This window comes from Chiloscyllium plagiosum, chromosome 16 (genome assembly GCF_004010195.1).
Source record: "Chiloscyllium plagiosum isolate BGI_BamShark_2017 chromosome 16, ASM401019v2, whole genome shotgun sequence".
Lineage (NCBI taxonomy): Eukaryota > Metazoa > Chordata > Chondrichthyes > Orectolobiformes > Hemiscylliidae > Chiloscyllium > Chiloscyllium plagiosum.
Window position 1 is genome coordinate 52807803 of NC_057725.1, and position 14231 is coordinate 52822033.

Genomic DNA, 14231 nt, shown 5'->3' on the forward strand with positions numbered 1-14231 from the left:
TACTGGATAGCTTCCTTACCTGTTGTAAAAGATACTGTGACTGGACCTGATGATGTACCATCTGCCGCCAGTGTGAACACACTGAATGTGTATTTTGTCCCAGGGTTGAGATCCACCACTGTAACAGACTCATCAATAACAGTGCTGTTTGAAGATGGATCTCCGATTGTCTCCACCTTATATCTGTACTCAGCCTTATAGTCTGCTTGGCGGTTCCATTCCAGAGTAATTGAGGTGGTGTTGCGATTGACACGGATAACATTAGTCACGGCTTTTGGAACTGCAAATAGTAATCAGATATTGAGAACAACTTCAGCCTCACATTGCCTGCTTCTCCACTCCTGTCAAAGAAACTGTAACCGGATCTGATGCTGTACCGTCTCCTGCCAGTGTCAACACTCTGTATGTGTATTTTGTCCCAGGGTTCAGATCCACCACTGTAGTAGACTCATCTAAGCCAAACTCCCTCCGAGGCCTCCTTCAATCTTTCTCCTAGATCCTTAAGTGTCCTTGTGGTCTCTTGCCTCAGGGCTAGATTATTATACATTTTTACATTACATCACAAGCCAAGACTTTGAAGAAGTTGCCAGGTTTGCCTGATTCAGGTTTGGTAGTGTCTCTGTGCTCACTTACCTCAGGGCTGGATTATTATTTGTTTTTACATCCCATCACAAGCCAAGCCTGTAAACAAGTTGACAGGTTTGCCTGATTCAGGTCTGGCTAGCTGTCTTTCATTTTGACATCTTGCACCAAAAGTGCAACAGAATAAGATCCACACAACAGCACAGTTACTACAGCACATCTCTGATCATTCAGTTTTATACTTGACCGCTGACATAAAGGCAAGATTATGTGCAGTATCTTCCACAGCAGGCCGATGGAGTGAATGATATATTGATGAGCAATCGACCCACAGTTTACCAACATTGGTGGTGAAATGGTGATACAATTACTCCAAGCAGTGAACCAACGATTGAGTCTCAGAGGACAGTGGTAATGTAATTGGCCTCATAAATCCAGGGGCCTAGTTTGATATGTGGGGACGCGGTTCAAACCTGGTCACACAGCAGCTGATATAGTTTGAGCTGAATACATGAATGAAGCTGTTTGTTTGGTAGGCTCTGTTGGCTTAACCTTTAAAACTGAAATTAAAAGGTGAATCCCAATCAGGAAATTATCGTGTATTGATGTCAAAGAAAACACTTGATTCACCAGTGACCTTCACGGAATACGATCTGCCATTCTGAACTGGTTTGGCCTCAATTTGTATCCAGGCTCAACAGTAACATGACTGTATCTTAACTATCCTCTGCTTGGGGCCTGCAAACCACACAATTTCGCTCTCCGCATCATAGAAACAGTCTAATGTGCAACTAGAGCAGATAACCTTCTGAAAAGTAAGTATTGGGAATCAACAATGATGGTCACATTCCATCACAAAAATCTCTAATGCACCACAGGTTTGCCCTTGCACAGTAGAATCCTTACTTCATTCCAGTATATAACACATCCTCCACTACTGTGCCCAAAGATCTGACAAATGTGAAGCAAATAGAACTTCAGACGCACCCCAGATACATATCAACATCAACTCTGGTATAATCTCAATCTCCTTCCCAGGTGTTTCAGAGTTACAGTGGAGAGGAAAAGGCTTCAAAGTTTGTTATCATCCAGTTCATGTTTATCCGTCGAAAGAAAGATGGAATTTTAAGCGAGATGCTCTCCAGTTTCATCCATTGGCGACAATCACAAAAGTACCCATCAATCCAAAATCCACACTGAGCAGTTTCCTTACCTGTTGTAAAAGAAACTGTAACCGGATCTGATGCTGTACCATCTCCCGCCAGTGTCAACACTCTGAACGTGTATTTTGTCCCAGGGTTCAGATCCACTACTGCAGTAGACTCATCATTAACAGTGCTATTTGAAGGTGGATCTCCAATTGTCTCCACCTTATATCTGTACTCAGCTTTATAGTCTGACTGGCGGTTCCATCTCAGAGTGATTGAAGTGGCGTTGCGACTCACAAGGGTTACATTAGTCACAGCATTTGGTACTGCAAATAGAAATCAGATGTTGAGAACAACTTCAGCCTCACCTTACCTGCTCCTTTCCACTTCTCAATGATCCATGACAGCCTCAGTAGGACCAATCCATATTATTCCATCTTCAATACACTACAGTGAACTGACCATCACAAACATCGCATCTAAGCCAACCTTCCTCCAAGAGTTCCTTGAATCTTTCTCAGAGATGCTGAGTTGTCCGTGTTCTCTCTTGCCTCAGGGCTTTTACATTACGTTTTTACATTACATCACAAACCAAGACTGTAAGTCTGCCTGATTCAGGCCTGTCTTTCACTCTGATATCTTTGACAGTCTCCACTTGCGCTGAAGGTAAAACAGAATTGGTTCCACACAACAGCACAGATACTACAGTCCATCTGTGATCTGTCAGTTTTATGCTTGACTGCTGACGTAAAGCCAAGATGATGAGCAGTATTTTCCACATCAATAATCCTCAGTGAGCCGATTGATCAAATGGTATGTTGATGAGCAATCAATCCACCATTTCATCACCAACGTTGGTAAGATAAAATGCAATTGTTCCAAATTGTGAACCACCGACTGAGTCTCAGAAGACAGTGATAATATCATCTGACTCTTATATCCAGGGGCCGAGGTTAATACATGGGGATACAGCAGCTGATGGAAATTGAGCTGAATTCATGAATGAAGCTGTTCATTTGGTAGGACTCGGGCGACGTTACATTTCAAACTGGAATTAAAAGGTGAATCCCAGTCAGGAAGCTATGGCTATTGATGTGGAACAAAACACTTGATTCATCAATGACAATTAGGGAAACAGATCTGTCATTCTGAACTGATTTGGCCTCCATTTGTCTCCAGGCTCAACAGCAACATGGCTCTATCTTAATTGCCCTCTGAAACTTCACTGTCCAAACATTCTAACATGCAACTACAGCAGATTACAATGACGGTCACATACCATCAATAAATCCTAAAGAAATCTTGTCATGTTGCCTAATGCACCACATGTTTCACTTTGCATAGCAGAATCTTTACTTCATTCCAGTACATAACACTTCCTCCACTATCATGCCCAAAGGCCTGAGAAACGAGGACCAAGTATAGCTTCAGACCCATTCAAGATACAAACCAAGATCAGATCTGATATAATCTCAAATCTACCTACCAGGTGTTTGGAGTTGCAGTGCTTAGGAAAATGTTTCAAAATAATATTCTCATCTACTTTGTGTTCAGTTGTGGGTAAGAATGAAGGCATGTTAAGAGAATCTCTTCAGTTTCATCCATTGGTGACAATCACAAAAAGCACATCAATCCAAAATCCATTTTGAACAGCTTCCTTACCTGTTGTAAAATAAACTGTAACCGGATCTGATGCTGTACCATCTGCCGCCAGTGTGAGCACGCTGAATGTGTAATTGGTCCCAGGGCTCAGATCCACCACTGTAATAGACTCATCAGTAACACTATTATTTGAAGATGGATTTCCAAATGACTTCACCTTATATCTGTACTCAGCCTTGTAGTCTGCTTGGCTGTCCCATCTCAGAGTAATTGAGGTGGTGTTGCGGTTGACGAGGGTTATGTTGGTCACGGCATTTGGAACTGCAAATAGTAATCAGATGTTGAGAACAACTTCAGCCTCACATTGAGAGGAGTGGAGGAGCAGGCAATGATCCAGGAGAGCCTCAGCAGAACCAACCCATATCATTTCAATATCGATCCACTGCACTGGACTGGCCATCACAAACATCACATCAACAACCAGGAAAATGCACCATAAGAGATCCTTTAATCTACATGAGGACGTGTCCTGTCAAAATGCTCTCTTGCCTCAGGACTAGTTTGTTATGAATGTCAACATTACATCAAAAACCAAGGCTGTGTATATGTTGACTAGTTTGGGTGATTGAGATCCAGCTAACTTTCATTCATTTCAACATCTTATACATTCGCCTCTTGTAGTTGCTCAATAATTGAAGTCTAACAGAATTGTATATACTGCATCACAGATACTGCATCCAATCTGTGATATCTCTGTTGGCTGCTTTACTGCTGACAAAAAGGCAAGTTTATGAGCAGTGTCTTCTCTATCAAACATCCTCAGCGAGCCAATGGGTCAAATGGAAAATTGATCACAAATGAACTGACCATTTCACTATCAGGCAATTGGTAAAATATGATACAATTTTTTCAAATACAGATCCACTGATTGAGTTCAGAGCACATTGGCCATAAACTCCTAAATCGAGGGGCCTAGGTTAGCATGTGGGGACACGGTTCAAAGCAGGTCATAAGACAGCAGATTATGAATTGAATAGAAAGTCAAAAATCTCTAGGTCCAGTAGCACTCTGGTGACATCACTTTTTAAAAGCAGAATTAAGGATGAATCCCAGTCAAGGCAGCCATGAAATGATCATTTATTGATTTTTACACTTCATTCACCAAAGACCTTTTTTGGAGGGTCATTCTGAACTAATTTGACCTCTATGTCATTCCAGAGTCACCAACATGAGCATACCTTAATTATCTCCCAAAATGGACGAGCAAACTACAAGTTCACTGGCCATGCTGCAAAAACATTATAACATGTAACTACAGCAGGTAACCTTCGAAACAACAAGTACTAGCAATGAACATTAACGGTCACATTCCATCAATAAATTGAAAATAAATCTCATCATGTTGCCTAAAGCACCGCACATTTCACTTCCCACAGCAGAAACCTTACTTCATTCCAGTACATAACACTTCCTCCAAACAATCCTGAATGATTTGAGAAACATTGGAACGCATGCAATTTCAGATTTTCCAGATACAAACCAAGATCACATCTCAAGTAAACTCAAACTCCCCATGTGAAGATTGTGGCATTCAATACTGAATGTCACAATGCTTCAAATTCCTGGAGTCAACACATTTACACTCATTCTGAGGTCGGAAAGAGGGAACACTTAGAGAAAGAGAGAGAGTGAGAGAGCGAGAGAGAGAGAGAGAGAGAACGAGAGAGCGCGAGCGAGACTCTTTCCAGGTTGACCCATTGGTGATGATCACAGCACAAAAGTGGAAAGGAGACGTTGAGGATGACATCAGCCCCACCTTGCATGATCCTTTCCGCCTCAGATTGACCTAGGAAAGCCTCAGCAGGACCAATTCATCTCATTCCAATTCATTCAAATATTCAGCCAAATATTAATATCCATTCCAATATCAATCCAAAGGCCATATTGAGCAGCTTCCTTACCTGTCGTAAAAGAAACTGTAACCGGATCTGATGCTGTACCATCTCCCGCCAGTGTCAACACTCTGAACGTGTATTTTGTCCCAGGATTCAGACCCACCACTGTAATAGACTCATCATTTACAGTGGTATTTGAAGATGGATCTCCAATTGTCTCCACCTTATATCTGTACTCAGCCTTATAATCTGACTGGCGGTTCCATCTCAGAGTAATTGAAGTGGTGTTGCGACTCACAAGGGTTACATTAGTCACGGCATTTGGTACTGCAAATAGAAATTAGATATTGAGAACAACTTCAGCCTCACCTTGCCTGCTCCTTTCTGCCTCTCAATGATCCATGACAGCCTCAGTAGGACTAATCCATATCATTCCACCTCCGATACACTACACTGAATTGACCATCACATCTCAGCCAAACTCCCTCCAAGAGCTCCTTCAATCTTTCTCCTAGATCCTAAAGTGTCCTTGTGCTCTCTTGCCTCAAGGCTAGATTATTATACACTTTTACATCACATCACAAGCCAAGACTTTTTAAAAGTTGCCAGTTTTGCCTGATTCAGGTCTGCCGAGCTCTGACTTTCATTCTGACCATCTTTGACAGTGTCCGCTTGAAGGTAAAACAGAATTGGTTCCACACAACAGCACAGTTACTACAGGCCATCTGATCCATCAGTTTTATGTTTGACTGCTGACATAAAGCCAAGATGATGAGCAGTATCTTTCACATCAATCATTCTCGGCCATCTGATGGATTAAATGGTATGTTGATAAGGAATCAACCGACCATTTCATCACCGATGTTGCTAAGTTGAGGTGCAATTATTCCAAATCGTGAACCACCGATTGAGTCTCAGAAGACAGTGATAATGTCACTGGTTCATAAACCCAAGGGTCTAGATTAATATATAGGGATACAGCAGCCGATGGAGATTGAGCTAAATTCATGAATGAAACTGTTTTGTTTGGTAGGACTCTGGCGACATTACGTGTCAAACTGGTTTCCTCCATGTACTCCGGTTTCTGCCCACAATCCAAAGGTGTGCAGGTCAGGTGGATTAGCCATGCTAAATTGTCCATACGGTTAGGTGCATTAGTCAGAGGGAGATGGGTCTGGATGGGTTCCTCTTCGGAGGGTCAGTTTGGCGGAAGGGCCTGTTTCCACACTGTAGGGAATCTAATCTAACCTACCTTCTGGAAAGGAGATCTGCCATTTTGAACTAATTTGGCCTCCATGCCTCCATGTGGGTATCCTCTGAAATGGATGAGCAAACTACTCAAATTCACTGGCCATGTCGCAAAAACTTTCTAACACGCACCTACAGCAGATAACCTTCGAAACACTTAGTACTAGCAATGGACAATGATGGGCACATTCCATCAATAATGCCAAAAGAAATTTCGTCGTGTTTGTCTAATGCACGACACTTTTCACTTCCCACATCAGAATCCTCACTTCATTTCAGTGCATAACACTTCCTCCAATACAATCCTGAAGGCGTTGAGAAACATGCAACATATGCAGCTTTAGATCTTTCCAGATACAATCCAAGACCACATCTGAAGTAATCTCAGCCTCCCCATTTGAAGATTGTTTCAAATTCCTGGTGTCAACACATTTGTGCTTACTCTTAGGTAGGAAAGAGGGAACAATAAGAGGTTCACCCATTTCCAGGTTGACCCATTGGTGATGATCACAGCACAACAGTGGAAAGGAGACGCTGAGAACAACATCAGCCCCACCTTGCATGCTCCTTTCCACCTCAGATTGATCTCAGAGAGCTTCAGCAGGACCAATCCATATCTTTCTAATTCATTCAAATATTTAGCCAAATATTAGTTTCCATTCCAATATCAATCCAAAATCCATATTGAGCAGCATCCTTACCTGTTGTAAAAGACAATGTAACCGGATCTGATGCTGTACCATCAGTCACCAGTGTGAACACGTTGAACGTGTAATTGGTCCCAGAGTTCAGATCCACCACTGTAACAGACTCATCAATAACAGTGCTATTTGAAGATGGATCTCCAATCGTCTCCACCTTATATCTGTACTCAGCCTTATAGTCTGACTGGCGGTTCCATTTCAGAGTTACTGAAGTGGTGTTCCGGTTCACAAGGGTTACATTAGTCACGGCATTTGGTGCTACAAATAGAAATCAGATGTTGAGAACAACATCAGCCTCACCCTACCTGCTCCTCTCCGCCTCCCCATGATCCATGACAGCCTCACAACGACCAATCCATATCATTCCACCTCCGATACACTACACTGAACTGACCATTACAAACATCACATCTAAGCCAAACTCCCTCCAAGAGTTCCTTGAATCTTTCTCCTAGATCCTCAAGTGTCCTTGTGCTCTCTTGCCTCAGGTCTCGGTTATTATATGTTTTTACATTACATCACAAACCAGGACTGTAAAAATGTTACCCTGATTCAGGGCTGCCTAGCTCTGTGCTTAATTTTCACATCTTTGACAGTCTCCATTTGCACTGAAGGTAAAACAGAATTGGTTCCACACAACAGCACAGTTACTACAGTCCATCTGTGATCCATCAGTTTTATGCTTGACTGCTGACATAAAGCCAAGATGATGAGCAGTATCTTCCACATCAATCACCCTCGGTGAGCCGATTGATCAAATGGTATGTTGATGAGCAACCAACTCAGCATTTCATCACCAACGTTGGTAAGTTAAAATGCTATAGTTCCAAATCGTGAACCACCGATTGAGTCTCAGAAGACAGTGATATTGTCATCTGCCTCTTATATCCAGGGATCTAGATTAATACATGGGGATGCATCAGCCGATGGAGGTTGAGTTGAATTCATGAATGAAACTGTTTTGTTCGGTAGGACTCTGGCAACATTACGTGTCCAACTTGATATTAAAAGGTGAATCCCAGTCAGGAAACTATTGGTTATTGATGAGAATGATGACACTTGATTCACCAGTGACCTTTAGGGAAACAGATCTGCCAATCTGAACTGGCTTGGCATCCATTTGACTCCAAGGTCAACAGCAGCATGGCTTAATCTTAATTGTCCTCTGAAATCAGTCTGCAAACCATACAAATTCATGGTTCATGTTGCAGAAACATTCTAACATGCAACTAAAGCAGATAACTTTCTGAATAGGAAGTATTGGTAATAAACAATGATGGTCCCACTTCATTAATAAATCCAAAAGAAATCTCATCATGTTGCCTAATGCACATGTTTAACTTTCCACAGCAGAATCCTTTCTTCGTTCCACTACATAACACCTCCGCCACTACCATGCCCAAAGGTCTGTAAAACGAGGACCAAGTATAGCTTCAGACCCATTCACGTTCAGAACTGATATAATCTCAAATCTCTCTCCCAGGTGTTTGAGTTGCAGTGGTGAGGAAAATGTTTCAAATTAGTGTTATCATGCAGTTTGTGTTTATTCTAAGAAAGAAGGAATGTTAAGAGAGTCTCTCTTCTGTCTCATTCATTGGTGACAGTCACAAAAGAGCACATCAATCCAAAGTTGATACTGGATAGCTTTCTTACCTGTCATAAAAGATACTGTGACTGGACCTGATGATGTACCATCTGCCACCAGTGTGAACACACTGAATGTGTATTTTGTTCCAGGGCTGAGATCCACCACTGTAACAGACTCATCAGTAACAGTGCTGTTTGAAGATGGATCTCCGATTGTCTCCACCTTATATCTGTACTCAGCCTTATAGTCTGACTGGCGGTTCCATCCCAGAGTAATTGAAGTGGTGTTGTGATTGACATGGATTACATCAGTCACGGCTTTTGGAACTGAAAATAATAATCAGATGTTGAGAACAACTTCAGCCTCACATTGCCTGCTTCTCCACTCCTCTCAATGAACCAGGAGAGCCTCAGCAGGACCAACCCATACCATTCCAATACTGATCTACTGCACTGAATTGGCCATCACAAACATCACATCAATAACCAGGAAAACACACCACAAGCAATCCTTTAATCTCCACGAGGACGTGCCCTGTTGAAATTCCCTGTGCTCTCTTGCCTCAGGACTGGTTTGTTGATTTATGAACATTACATCAAAATCAAGACTGTGTCCATGTTTACAGGCTTCGATGATTCAGACCCAGCTCTTTTCGTTCATTTCAACATCTTGGACATTCTCCTCTTGTAGTTGCTCAATAATTGAAGTCTAACAGAGTTGTATTCACTGCAGCACAGTTACTGCATCCATTCTGGGATATCTCAGTTGGCTGCTTCATTGTTGACATAAAGGCAAGATTACGAGCAGTATCTTCTATATCAATTATCCTCAGTGAACCAATGGGTCAAATTGTGTATTCATGACACATCAATTGACCATTGCACAACTAGCCAATTGGTCAAATATGATACGATTCATCCAAATACAGAACCACTGATTGAGTCTCAGAGCACAATGACCATGGACGCATAAATGCAGGGGTCGAAGTTAACATGTGGGGACATGTTAAAATCGGTCATACAACAGCTGATGGTATTTCAGTTCAATTCATTAGTAAAGCGGTAGGTCCAGTAGGACTCTGGTGACTACACATTTAAACCTGGAACTAAAAAGGTGAATCCCAGTCAAGGCAGCCACGAAAAGAAAACATTTCATTTACTGATTACCTTCTGGGAAGGAGATCTGCCACTCTGAACTAATATGGCCTCCAGGTCATTCCAGGGTCACCAGCAACATAACTGCATCTTAATTATCCTCTGAAATGGATGAGAAAACTACACAACTTTGTTGTTCATGTCACCAAGACATTCTAACATGCAACTACAGCCGATAACCCTCGAAACACTTAGTACTAGCAATGAACAATGATGGTCACATTCCATCAATAAATTCAAAATAACTCTAATTGTGTTGCCTAACACACCGTATTTTTCACATCAGAATCCTCACTTCATTTCAGTACACAACACTCCCTCCAATACAATCCTGAATGAGTTCAGAAACATGCTACATTTGCAGCTTCAGATCTTTCTAGATACAAACCAACATCACATCTTAAGTAATCTCAATCTCCCCATGTGAAGATCATGACATTCAATATCGAATGTCACAATGTTTCACATTCCTGGTGTCAACACGTTTGTGCTTACTTTTAGGGCGGAAAAAGGGAATGTTAAGAGAGAGAGAGAGAGAGAGAGAGACTCTTTCCAGGTTTATCCATTGATGATCATGATCACAGCAGAACAATAGAAAGGAGACCTTGAGAACAACATCAGCCTCACCTTGCATTCCAATATTATTCCAAAGTCCATACCGAGCAGCTTCCTTACCTGTTGTAAAAGAAACTGTAACCGTAACGGTCGGTGTTCCATCAGTCGCCAGTGTGAATATGTTGGCTGTGCAATTGGTCCCAGGGTTCAGATCCATCACTGTCATAGACTCATCAGTAACAATGCTATTTGAAGATGGATTTCCAAGCATCTCCACCTTATATCTATACTCAGTCTTATGGTCTGACTGGCGGTCCCATATCAGGGTAATTGAAGTGATGTGCCTCACAAGCGTTACATTAGTCACAGCATTTGGTATTGCAAATAGAAATCAGACATTGAGAACATCAACTTCACTTTGCCTGCCCTTTTCTGCCTCTCAATGATCCATGACAGCCTCAGCAGGACCAATGCATCACAAACATCACATCTAAGCCAAATTCCCTCCAAGAGTTCCTCAAACGTTTCTCCTAGATGCTGATGTGTTCTCTCTTGCCTCAGGGCTGGATCATTATTTGTTTTTATGTTCAATCACAAGCCAAGACTGAAGGAAGTTGACAGGTTTGCCTGAGTCAGGTCTGGTTAGCTGCCTTTCATTTTGACATCTCTGACGTTCTCCTCTTGCACTGAAGGTGCAACAGAATTGGTTCCACACAACAGCACAGTTATTACAGCACATCCCTGATCCTTCAGTTTTATGGTTGACATATCGCCAAGATTATGTGCAAGGTCTTCCATATCAATCATTCTCAGTGAGCCGATGGAGTGAATTATATATTGATGAGCAATCAACCCACTATTTCACCACCAACATTGATAAATTGTGGTGCAATTACTCAAGTAATGAACCACCAATTGAGTCTCAGAGGACAGTGATAATGTCATTGGACTCATAGATCCAGGGGCTTAGTTTAATATGTGGGACATGGTTCAAACCCAGTCACTTAGCAGCTGATGCAGTTTCAGTTCAATTCATTAATGAAGCCCTTTGTTTGGCAGGACTCTTGTGATTTGACCTTTAAAACTGGAATTAAGTGGTGAATCCCAGTACGGCAGTCAGGAAACTATTTTGTGTATTCATGTGAAAGAAAACACTGGATTCACCAGTGACCTTTAGGGAACGAGATCTGCCATTCTGAACTGGTTTGGCCTTCATTTATCTCCAGGTTCAACAGTAACATGACTGTATCTTAACTATCCTCTGTTTGGGGCCTGCAAACCACACAATTTCACTACCAACATCACAGAAACATTTTAAACGTGCAACTACAGCAGATAACCTTCCAAACACTAAGTATTGGTAATCAATGACGGTCACAGTGCATTAATAAATCCAAAAGAAATCTCATCGTGTTGCCTAATGCATCGCATGTTTTACTTTCCAGAGTAAAACTTTACTTCATTCCAGTATATTACACTTCCTCCATTCCCATGCTCAAAGATCTGAGAAACATCCAACAAATATAACTTCAGACCCATTTCAGATACAGACCAAGATCCACGCTGATGTAATCTCAATCTCCCTACCAGAAGTTTCTGAGTTACAGTAGTGAGGAAAATGTTTCAAATTCATATTATCATCCAGATTGTGGTTATTCTTAGATAGAAAGAGAATTTTAAGTGACACTCTCTCCAGTTTCATCCATTGGTGACAATCACAAAAGAGCACATCAATCCAAAATTCATATTGAGCAGTCTCCTTACCTGTTGTAAAAGAAACTGTGACCGGTTCAGATGCTGTATCATCTCCTGTCAGTGTCAACACTCTGAACGTGTATTTTGTCCCAGGGTTCAGATCCACCACTGTAGTAGACTCATCATTAACAGTGCTATTTGAAGATGGATCTCCAATTGTCTCCACCTTATATCTGTACTCAGCCTTATAATCTGACTGGCGGTTCCATCTCAGGGTAATTGAAGTTGTGTTGCGGTTGACAAGGGTTGCATTGGTCACAGCATTTGGTTCTGCAGATAATAATCAGATGTTGAGAACAACATCAGCCTCACATTGACAGGACAGGAGGAGCAGGCAATCATCCATGAGAGCCTCAGCAGGACCAATTCATACCGTTCTACATCCAGTGTGCTGACTGGTCATCACAAACATCACACAAAAAAAAACAATTTCCAACAAGAGATCCTTTACCCTGACTCCATGTAGAAATGTCCTGTCAAAATTTCCTGTGCTCTCTTGCCTCAGGATCAATTTGTTTGAAGTGTCAATATAACATCATGAGCCAAGATTGTGAACAAGTTGACAAGTTTGTTTGATTCAGGTGCCGCTAGTGCTGTCTTTCAATTCAACATCATTGACATTCTCTTTTCACTGCTGCCCAATAACCGAAGGTGCAACAGAATTGGTTCACACAACAGTCCAGTAACCTCAGTTCACCTGTGACATCTCAGTCTTCTACTTCATTGCTGACATTCCAAATGGTATTTTCTATATTAATCATCCTCAACGAGCCTATGGGCTCCTCAATGCTTTATTAAGAAGTCAACCCATAGTTTCACTCTTGAAGTAATGGTTGTCAAAATTTTATGCAATTATACCAAAGACAGAACCATTGATTATCACTGAGTCTCAGAGGGACAATGTCATTGGACTTGTAAATCCAGAAGCTCAGCTTAGTCTCTGGGGACATGAGTTGAAAATCTGCCACATACCAGCTGATGGAATTGGAGTTCAATTCATTAATAAAGCCCTTTGTCTAGTAGGACTCTCGCAAATTTACCTGTACAGCTGGAATTAAAAGGTGAATCCAAGACAGCGCAGCCATGAAACTACCATGTTTTCATGTAAAATAAAACACCTGACAATGACATATACAGATAGAGATCTGCCTTTCTGAACTGGTTTGGCCTCCATTTGTCTTCAGGGTCACCAGCAATATGACTGCATCTTAATTATCCTCCGAAATGGATGAGCAAACCACACAATTCCTTACTTCATTCCAGTACATGACACTTCCTCCACTACTATGCTTAAAGGTCAGACAATCATAGAACAACTATAACTTCAGATCTTTTTCAGATGTAAACCAAGACTGTTTCTGAAATAATCTGAATCTTCCTACCAAAAGATTTGAGCCTCCTGACATCAGTGACTGAAACATATCAAATGTTTGTTTCCATCCCACTATTGGTTATTCTTATGTTGGAAAATGTGAACATTAAGAGACAGAGTCTCTTAGTTTGACCCAATGGTGACAATTACAAAATAACACATTAATCCAAAGTCCATATTGAGCAGCTTCCTTACATGTTGTAAACCAAACTGTAACTGGATGTGTTGCTGTATCATCTGCCACCAGTGTCAACACTCTGAAAGTATAATTTGTCCCAGGGCTCAGACCCATTATTGTAGTAAACTCACCATCAACAGTGCTACTTGAAGATGGAGCTCTGATTATCTCCACCTTATACCTATACTCAGTCTTATAGTCTGATTGGCGGTCTCATCCAAGAGTAATTGATGTGGTGTTGTGATTCACAAGGGTTACGTTGGTCACAGCATTTGATACTGCAAACAGTAATCAGATGTTGAGAACATCAGCCTCACATTGTTTGCTCTTCCACTCCTGTCAATATTCCACGAGAACCTCACAGGACCGATCTGTATTTTCTAATTCCGATGTGCTATGCTGAACTGGCCATCACAAATAGCACATCAATAACCTAACTCCCACCAAGAG

At 41.5% G+C, this 14231-nt stretch overlaps 1 protein-coding gene across 1 annotated transcript in view; it reads right to left on the bottom strand.

Annotated features, from left to right (window-relative positions):
- Positions 1-14231, bottom strand: part of LOC122558101 (receptor-type tyrosine-protein phosphatase eta) — an 86405-nt gene that overhangs the window by 12875 nt on the left and 59299 nt on the right. The window contains exons 4-10 of the mRNA XM_043706420.1: positions 12241-12501; positions 8833-9093; positions 7177-7437; positions 5294-5554; positions 3393-3653; positions 1796-2056; positions 4-280 (exon numbers count right to left, since the gene is read on the bottom strand). Coding sequence (XP_043562355.1) covers positions 4-280; positions 1796-2056; positions 3393-3653; positions 5294-5554; positions 7177-7437; positions 8833-9093; positions 12241-12501 — 1843 coding nt within the window. The remainder of the gene's footprint in view (positions 1-3; positions 281-1795; positions 2057-3392; positions 3654-5293; positions 5555-7176; positions 7438-8832; positions 9094-12240; positions 12502-14231) is intronic.